This window comes from Sinocyclocheilus anshuiensis, unplaced genomic scaffold (genome assembly GCF_001515605.1).
Source record: "Sinocyclocheilus anshuiensis isolate Anshui unplaced genomic scaffold, SAMN03320099.WGS_v1.1 scaffold160, whole genome shotgun sequence".
Lineage (NCBI taxonomy): Eukaryota > Metazoa > Chordata > Actinopteri > Cypriniformes > Cyprinidae > Sinocyclocheilus > Sinocyclocheilus anshuiensis.
The window spans coordinates 398,665-408,757 of record NW_015554119.1 but is presented as its reverse complement, the minus strand read 5'-3'; the positions used below and the strand labels follow the sequence as shown (position 1 = coordinate 408,757).

The 10,093-nt window shown below is 35.2% G+C and overlaps 1 protein-coding gene across 1 annotated transcript; it reads right to left on the bottom strand.

Moving 5' to 3' along the window:
* Positions 1-2,922: 2,922 nt before the first annotated feature.
* On the bottom strand, positions 2,923-10,087 carry lix1l (limb and CNS expressed 1 like). Its single transcript, XM_016462488.1, has 6 exons — positions 9,270-10,087; positions 5,964-6,127; positions 5,617-5,757; positions 4,665-4,760; positions 4,507-4,584; positions 2,923-3,537 (listed from the first exon to the last, which is right to left on the bottom strand). Exons 1-6 carry the CDS (start codon positions 9,601-9,603, stop codon positions 3,283-3,285), a joined length of 1,068 nt encoding a protein of 355 aa, XP_016317974.1. The 5' UTR covers positions 9,604-10,087; the 3' UTR covers positions 2,923-3,282.
* Positions 10,088-10,093: the final 6 nt, after the last annotated feature.

Here is a 10,093-nt window from a genome sequence, read left to right as displayed (position 1 = left end):
GACCCCTAGAAGGGTAGCTGTTTATTTTGCCTGACAAAAAGATCAGAACGTCAATTTGTTTAACGACGAGTCGAATTTGTACACACTTTAATACACCAATATAGTACAACACGCTTGTTTTCCAAATTGTTGTATGATATTATAAGCAAATATTTATAACGGTAATCATATAACTAGATACCGAAGTAACTCGGTTTCAAAATAAAAGACCTTGCTCAATTAAAAGTCTCTTCTATGCCGGATACATGTATTTACTGTGAAACATATTTGACGTAGTTATGTTTTTCTGATATTTAATCTTCGTGGACCTGTGGAATGGGTAAGTTTAAAATTGCTTTATTGATTTGTAAAGAATATAAATCAACAAAAAAATTGGCTATGCATCAAAATCTTATATAAAACATGTAAAATGGCAGATTACTCATACAAAACAAATAGAGAATGTATAAACTGTATTCACATGCACTGTTTCAATTTCACTACCTTAAGTATTATTTGAAAAATAATTTTGGTAAACAAGAGTGTAAAAAAAACAGCAGGGAAAAGGCCCAACAAATTAGTATAAAATTATATGCAATGTATATGCAATGCAGTTTACATTTCAATACACTTCAGTGGCAAATGATGGAATCATATGACGAAATACAAACAAATACAAACAATAAAGGTCTTGTAAAAATTACATTGAGAGAACACTCAGAAATTCTTTTCAGAAACGTGATAAATACACTGAAAATCAAACTACAAATTGTACTGTTAGTAATGGCCGCCTTTTACAAAATGTTCATTGTCATTTCACAAAATACATGGTCTCAAATGAATAAATAATCATTTGTAGTGATCTTGCATATTATGAAAGTTTAAAGAAAGGAGGCTTTAGATTATCAGTGACATCTCTATTTTGACCATCTCTGTGGGTGCATAGTTTATTGAAATAAACTTTCTTATTTCTTTTGTCATGTAAAGAACTGTAATACCGTCTGTCTATATAACTATTTTTATAATACCAGCCTATAAACTACCAGGGCTTTAATTGAATTATTAAGACAGTTCTGCAGTTAAACTGTGATGTTTAAGACCACAATTGCACCACAACAATGGAAAACAAGAGATTACAATTAACCCTTAAAAGTACATTTTCAGAGCTATCTGGCCAATGACAATCATTGATGTTTCTCACCATGCACATCCTACTTTAAGCATCGTGATGAGCTAATATCAAGATTTAGCAGCTAGTCCTTTAAAATTCAGTTCAAAGAGAAAGCAGAGATACCTCGGCATGTCTCCTTATCTAAAATGATCTGAAAGGTAACTGACATGACATGATACTGAAACAAGTGACCGGGATAAAACATTAACAATCAAGTTTACAACATCACTTCACACAGTAACGCATTATAATGGATAGATTTATAGATCCGTTATAATGCAGTAATTTATGATGATGGAATAAGAATGCGATTACATTTTAAAATATTGTATATTTATGATTTCAACTAATTTTATAAGTATAGTACAGGCTATAAGGACCATTTTGAGTTGGGAAACCAACAAGTGTGTCTATAAGACGCAATATATGTTTTTTTTCTTGTTGCACTGAATCAAGCATCCTATTGCAAAGCATTGCTTATCTTGAAGTACTAGCTCTCTCAAAAATGCTAATTTGCTGAGAATTTATTCACCCTCAGGTCATCCAAGATATAGATGAACTTATTTCTTCATCAGAACAGATTTAGAGAAATGTAGCTTTATATCACTTGCTCGCTAATGCAGTGAATGGGTGCCGTCAGAATGAGAGTCCAAATAGCTGATAAAAACATCACAATAATCCACAATTAATCCAGTCCATTAGTTAACCTCGTGTGAAGTGAAAAACTGCATGTTTGTAAGAAACAAATCCATCATTAAGGTGATTTAACTTTAAAAATGTTGCTTCTGACCAAAATACAGGTCCATAATCCATAATCACACTTCCTCCAGTACAAAAAATTCCATCTCCTGTTGTCCTCTCATATCAAAATCCACTGACATATTTGTTTTGGACCGTTATTGCTTGTAAACTGTGCTTGATTTGTGCATATTTCTCTCCTGATTCAGACGAGACAACTTTTTCACTGGAGAAACCAATATTATGGACATTGTGGATTATTTGTGGATTACCGTGATGTTTCTATCAGCTGTTTGGACTCTCATTCTGACGGCACCCATTCACTGCAGAGGATCCATTGGTGAGCAAGTGATGTAATGTTCAATTTCTCCAAATCTGTTCTGATGAAGAAACAAACTCATCTACATCTTGGGTGGCCTGAGAGTGAGTACATTTTCAGCAAATGTTAATTTTTTAGTGAACTATTACTTTAACACACATCCCATCCGCACTTGTGTGCATATATGCTGCTAATAAATGTTCACAAAAGCTTTCAGAGAGGAGGTAGAAATAAAATGTTGCCTTGAATGTGCATGATTGCTCTACAATCACAAAAGTAACAGAAGGCAATATAATGAGGGCACAGATTCAGTTTTTCTATGTCAGAAGGCTGGAGGAAATGGCCTTGCTATGTTTCCTGTGCCAGGATTTCTCACCAATGACAGTGTGTGAGAAAATCTGACCTTTGTTTTATGAAAACATTTTGTGGTTGCTTCCTTATCAAACATCTATGCTAAGGCCATTGGCTCTTGTGGAAAAGTTGAGTTAACTTAAAAGTATTGTATAAATGTGTGTTTACATAAACATACTTAAGGTTTGTATATTCCCCAAAAGCACATGTGTAGCAAATAAATGAGCAAGGCTATTATGTGAATGCAAATGCAGAATATTGATACAATATTGCTGTGATCAACCTGTACTGTATAAAGCACTATATAAATAAAGGTGACTTGACCACACAACTGTATCTCCTAAGAAAAGCAAACAGGCAGTGATTTGGCGAATTCGCTAAAATGTAACGCCCACGTGTAATAGGATTCATGAGTAGTACAATGCAAACAAGGCCTCAAAATCAGATTTTCCCGACATAGTAGGTCCATGTGCCAGTACAGTCAACCGATAACACTGGAGGATAATACTGATATAGTAATAATAGCAATATTGCGCTTAATTCTGTTCAAGTTTAAAATGCCTTACATGTTCAGATCAAAAAGAAAGAAATGTATAATTCATCACCGTTTTTGTCTGTGAAATTATACTCCTCCCACACAAACACAAGTTAAAAAAGACTGTTTGGAGTTTTGGAGTGCTATCTGGTACAATCATACGCCACGTGTGACACGTCTTCATACTCTTCAGCATGTGCAGGGCAGAGTTGTAGTGTTTGACCCACCTAGCTGCCCCACTGCCATGAGCAGAATGTCCTTCTTTTCCTTATAAAAGCGCAGCTCCCGTCCTGCCAGACGGGCCTCTTCCAGCTCGCGCTCGGTGGCGGCCATCTCTCGATTGATTGTACCGGATAAAGTGTGTTCTCGACTGACCCAGTCGGCGGCCATTTGTGTACGCATGTCATCGTCTAGCGCTCGGTGGGAGTAATGAGCAAGCACTTCCTGTTTACAAAAAAGGCTGATTGTTATACACACCATAGACAGGTCAGCGAAACATATTAATGGGCCAAATAAATATTTACAAGAAACCAACGAGGGAATAACAAAAAAGAAAAATAAATAAATATATATATTAAATTATTTATTTTTTTTGTCAAAATGCAATCATATTTTAGTTTTTATTAACATTTTTGCCAGTGATATTTTTCTATCACTGAGATACTATTATAGTTATTTTAGTAATATTTTGAATTAATTTTAGTTTTATATTTTCCATTTTCATTTTAAAGTTTTAGTATTTTTGTCATTCGTTTTTGTTTTAAATATGTCTATATTGTTTTTTATTAATTTTTATTTTAGTTTTAGCTATTATAGTATATCAAGTTATACTGAATAAAATTACAAATGTCACCTTGGAAACTAGCTTTTTTATTGTATATTTTATTGATTTATTTATTTTGTATATTTTAGTAAACATTTATTTTATTTCAAGAAACTTTTTTTTTTTTTTTGCATTTTGCAGCATCTCTCTGATCCTAAATCTGTCAGGAACAGTATAAAGTTTGGTGGACTTTCCTTCATTTTACGTTGTTTTACTTTTCTAGTATTAGAAATAATAGTTTCTAATCACCGTTATTGAAAAAAAATATATCGCGATACATATTGATATTGAATTATTGTCCAGCCCTAGTTTCTATGCTACTTCTTTCTTTTTATTTCACTGTGACTGAGTCGGCCAAGTTTCTGTACTCAAAACAGTTGGTGACATGTAAATGTGGGCGATCATGTCAGAATAGTGTTAATAAATGGTATTTTTGGAGTGAGGAGGAAGTTTTGAGATTTGCTGTAAACAAGTTACAGCATGTTTTACACAGTGCAGTAAACCATTTTATTTTAAAAGATGATGGTACATATGACTACTCACGATATGACTCTTTTAAGTACTACTGAAAATTGAATATTTGTCTTCACCTGACGAGAGCATTGCCTTTCTCTCATGGCTTTGAGACTACCATTCCAATGGAGAAGCTGGAAAACCGTCATCAGTTCCTGAGAAAAAAGTAACAATTAAAATCCACATGTAAAGTTACCCACAACTTTTCATATAGTCCAATAATGATCTCACTTACCTGGAACTCTAGCATAGATTTCCCCTTGTTAGACTCTAACATGAACCGAAAAGCACCGATGCCTGTACTAGGATTATCAGCTTCTTCTCTGTTTCCCTGCAGTAAATAAAAACGAGTAAAGGTCAACAATGTCAACAATACACTTTTGTCCAAAGGTTCTGGGTTTTATTTGAAAGAAATTAGTACTTTCATTCAGCAGGGATGCATTAAACTGTTCAAAAAAGACAACAAAGACATTTATAATGTTTCAAAATGCTGTTCTTTTAAAGAATCCTGAAAAAATGTATGATAATAATAAGACATTTTTCTTGAGCGAATCAGCATATTAAAATGATGTCTGAAGGATCATGTGACACTGAAGACTGGAGTAATGAAGCTGAAAATTCAGCTTTGCCATCATAAAAATTACATTTTTAAATATATTAATATATTTAAAATATATTATTATTGTAATAACATTTCACAATATTACTGTTTTTTGCATTTTGATCAAATAAATGCAACCTTGTTGAGCATAAAAGACTTTCAAAAACTTTTGTTTTTTAAACTTCCCGACCCCAAACTTTTGAACGTGTAGGTCAAATTATTAAAATAAAATGTTCCAAGTTAATTCAACAGTTCACATAAAAATAAAAATTCTGTTATCATTTACTCATGCACATGTTTGTAAACAAGTATGTTTATCAGTCTTGATTGAATTTTTCACTAAATAGCCAGAGCAGGGTAGATGTTAAGATTTTCAATTAATAAGAATTGAAATGTCAATATATTTCTTAAAGCTTGAAAACTCCAGAGCCCTTTGATTGTAACTGCATGCAAAAGAGAAATCAGCATTTTGTGTTCCACAGAAGAATAAAAGAGTAAATGAAGCTAGAACTTTCATTTTTGGGTGAACTTATCCCTTTAACTGAAAAAATTCCCCTCAAAAACTGAGATAACTGTGAGAACTCACATTAAAAGAGGCTAGAGCCTCACACACACTCTTCTCTATGAACTCATCTGTGATGTGTCGAGATGGATGCTCATTGAAAACAGAATTCATTAGGGCAATTTTGGCCGTGCTCCGTCTTGCTTCAGCTTTGGTTGGGCAGAACTGAGAAGATCAAAGATGCTATTTAACCACAGTGTAATCGAATCCTGAAGATGCTCACAGAATTCATTTCCAAGAGATCCTCAAGAGAAAACATTAGGCAGAAAATATGCAGACACAGATGGCAACCAAAACGCAATTATTTATTTTCTGAAGAGCTGAAGTTCCAAGACAAATGCATTGGAAAATGTAAAGAGAATATTGCTTGCCTGAAAACTCCCGAAGCAACTTCCACCGGGGAGACTGACGTAGCAGACATAAGGGGGGTTATTGGATGGGACCATCTCATAGACTACAAGAGCCCCGTTCCTCAGGTCAGCACCTCGTGACTGCTTCATCTGCCAGAACTCCTGCAAGGCCTCCACGACATTCACTGTGGGAATAAGACCATCATATCAGCGTTTACAACACTATTCTAGTATATTTTAAGACTCATGAGCTCAAATGTGTTATATTCAAGTTGAAGTAACTTAAAGACCCCCTGTGGTGAAAATCAAGTTTTTAACTTTGTTTAAATATGTTTTTTTTTATATATATGCCTAAAGGTACAGTTCACCCAAAAATGAAAATCTGCCATCATTTACTCACCCCTGTATGAGTTTCTTTCTTCTCTTTGAACACAAAAGAAGATATGTTGGTAACCAAACAGCTGCTGCTAGCCATTGACTTCCATAGTATTTTTAGCCCCATACTATGGAAAGCAATGGCTAGCGGCAACTGCTTGGTTCAAAATATCTTCTTTTGTGTTCAACAGATGAAAGCAGCTCATACAGGTTTGAAACTATCGGAGTAAATGATGGCAGAATTTTTTTTTCGGTGAACTATCTCTTTAAAGACAAACCATCTGCAAATTCATCAGTCAACACCACTGCTGAGCATTTTTTTCTAAAAACTGCAGTGTACCAAACAGTCTCAAAAACACTGTTTATAACAGCCGTTTCCTACCGTCAAAAACATGTAACCAATCCTGTCAAGTTGGGGGTGGGGCTTTACATATCATTAGCTAGATAGATGTTGATTTTTAGAAGGTATGGTCAATGGGACCATGGTTGTGTGAGATTAGAAATACATGATTAGCTGTTTGATAGCATTTTCAAGTCAAGGCTAATGATATCGATTACCATGTAGAGCGCGGTACATAAAATGCATTACAATTCTGATACATCGACTTGTAGACGGCCCTGAATAATTCGTAATCAGTTTCTGGTTCAATCATACATGGCTGAATTAATCCAAAATTGCAACTTGTCATTGTGTAGCATTTAATACTTCAGTTAACTGAGTGAAAGTAGAGCAGGTAGTCTGAGCTTGTGTGATTAAGTAGAGGTGGGGCTAATTTGCATATTCATGAATCCACGTATACTAAATTAGTTAAAGGGGTCATATGATGCGATTTCAATTTTTCCTTTCTCTTTGGAGTGTTACAAGCTCTTGGTGCATAAAGAAGATCTGTAAAGTTGCAAAGACTAAAGTCTCAAATCCAAAGAGATATTCTTTCTAAAAGTTTAGAGTCAACCACGCCTACCTAAAACGGCACGCCCCCACATATCTACATCACTATGTGGGAAGATTTGCATAACGCCGTCCAGACTCAGTCTGACAATAAAGCGTCTCGTGGCCGCTCCTTCGTCGAATCCGCCGGCTGCGCCGTTCTCAAGCCCGCCCGCCGCTGCTCACTCAAGCCGGCCTCCGTATACTCTAGGCCTCCGGCCTCTGCTCACTCAAGGCTGCGGTGTGTGATGCTGTTTCATGGGCATAGAGGAGAAACAATAATGTACAGTATGTGGAAAATAATGTTTTTTGAATCTTAAACCGCATAAACACATTTCATTACACCAAATACACAAAATAATGTTCTTTTTAGCAGCATCATATGACCCCTTTAAGAGTGTTGAGTTATATTCAAGCTATTATTTTCATGGAAAATATCTCATTCTCTTTGATATCAAAAATGAGTTTTAAAGGATCAAATTTGTGACAGTAGAGAGAACTTTATTATTACTGAATAAACCCAAATATATTAAGCAATACTTTTACAAAAGTTCATAAATTCATCTTAATACACAATGAAAAGCACATGCTCATTAAATGGCCGATATAAAGGAAGCTTGTTGTTGTGGAATTGCTTAGATACTAGTTTCTAACAGGAAATAAGGGTGGTGTATTTGGATGGGAGTAATGTGAAAATCATCACAGCCGCACATGACACTCAAGCTCAAATATATAAAGGTCGTTCTTCTGCAAATGAAAGCTAAGCTTCTTGGAGGTTGTACTCAGATTGTCTGAGGTGTCTCGGAGGTAGATTAAAACACTTAACCTCCCTCTAAAGAACATTGGCAACAGTCTATCCAACGATAATCCCTTTAATGTAATTAGGTCAGCATGTCAGGGGGCTCAATCTGAACGCTCAAATCGAATGTTTAAACACAGGGTGCTGCAAAATACTGTCTAGTTAGGGAGCTGAATGAGTGCATCTCATGAAGAACATGTCTGGGTAATATTTCATATAATTCTTTAATATATCTGGGTAATCTATAGACAAGAAAATATTTTGCAAGAAAATTAAGCCTTTTTTTGCTTTGTGATTGTTATTTTCATAATTCTGCACACTGCCTTTCCTGTGTCTATATTGTTCTTCATGACTCTCAATTTAATTTAAATAAATTATATTATTTATAATAAATGCAAACACCATAATGGTTCTAAATATAGACTTGATTCTATGCAATATATATATATATATATATATATATATATATCTCTTAGAGTGAAATGAGATTCAAAACCCCTACTGCTGACACACCGCTAAGTTATGTTTTGGGAGAGATATAATAAATGAAATTCTCTAATTTTAAGCAGAAATTCTTGTGAATTTCAATACACATTTCTGAATGCATTTGCTTCAAATATCTTGCATGTGGGTCAGTTAAGTGGCACATTTTTTGTCCAGAGCTAGCCTATTAAATAATTAAAAAATACATTAAAATATAATTCATACAGAGAAAAAGTTATGTTAAAAGTCATATTTTGGAGGGCTTAAAGTGTCTGGGTGGTGTAAAAAAAAAATAGATACATAGATAGATTCTAAAATAGTACAATAATAAATATTATATTTATACTTTTTATGAAAGGTTAAGTTTAATTCAGGTCAAATTGAGTAACCCCAAGAAAACTTAATGATATTCATCATTCAAAAAATAATTTGTGAAAATAAAGATTTGTACTCTCACGTGTGTTTAATGTGCATGTGAAATATTATATTACATTTAATATGATGGGTAGACTACTTTTTAAATACACACATTCTGAGAGTCATATATAAATAATGTGTAAACTTTAATATATAAAATAATAATATATAAACATTAGTATAAGAACCAATTTGAATACAAATGTTTACATTTATAAGCATTTAACATTTATATTTTTAACTATGTTTTCAAAATATTTCTCATTGTTTATCATTGACCCTTATGCTCTCATGTGCAAAACATATCCACGTTCACCCCACATACCCCTGCCGTATCCTTGCGTGTGTTTGGCAAAGCTCCGGACCACCGCGTCCACTGCCTCTCTCAGAACCGCGGGGTTGGTGGGATTGGACAGACCCAGACCCGCCGACATGTCCAACGAACCGAACCCGCTGCCCATGATACCGGACCCGAGGCTGTGGAGCTGAAGGGGCGGCGGTGGTGGCGGCGGCCCCGGGGAGGCAGACACCGAGACGTGGGAACCCTGTGCCGAGGAAAGAGTGCCGGTTACACCGGGCCGCAGGGACCGGAGAGTCCCGGTCGCGCTCGCTCCGTATCCGATACCGGGCTGTAAGCGCTGATGGCGAAGAGACTCCATTGTCTCGAAAAGTGATGCAAAAGAAACCAACACAAAGGGAACGACTGCTAGAAGCGATTGCAAAGCCTTTAAAGATGCATATGACAAACATAAAAGTGTTTCTCGAAGGTATTAGCTTTGTTAAGCTGATTGGGCAAAATATTATTTACTGTTTGGGGCGTAAAACTGCCATAGGGAGCAAAAAGGAGCAGCATATGTTTGTGTTTGACCAATGGATGGATTCACGCTGTATGACGTGGCACGTCCGCACAACTCTTCTTAAATACACAAGTCTCTGTAACCAAGTTAATATAAACGTCGCCGTTTTCAAATATTTGCTAAACATGTATATTTGTGTAAATAAAGTCCTCTTTACAAAGCTCACGCGAGCAAAGATACTAAAATAGATATAGAGCCACTGAGAACAACTACTACTAAACATGGTTGACAATTAGTTTAAGATAGGCTACTGCTTATGCTGGTATTTTCCTTAAAGGGGTCATATGATGCG

What these genes read in the sequence shown, in the direction of transcription:
- lix1l (XM_016462488.1), bottom strand. Translation starts at nt 9,603, where the DNA reads ATGGAGTCTCTTCGCCATCAGCGCTTACAGCCCGGTATCGGATACGGA. An exon ending in AGGCTCTAGCCTCTTTTAAT is followed by an intron (nt 4,761 to 5,616) that starts GTGAGTTCTCAC and finishes TATTTACTGCAG; the next exon opens with GGAAACAGAGAAGAAGCTGA. An exon ending in AATCTATGCTAGAGTTCCAG is followed by an intron (nt 4,585 to 4,664) that starts GTAAGTGAGATC and finishes CTTTTTTCTCAG; the next exon opens with GAACTGATGACGGTTTTCCA.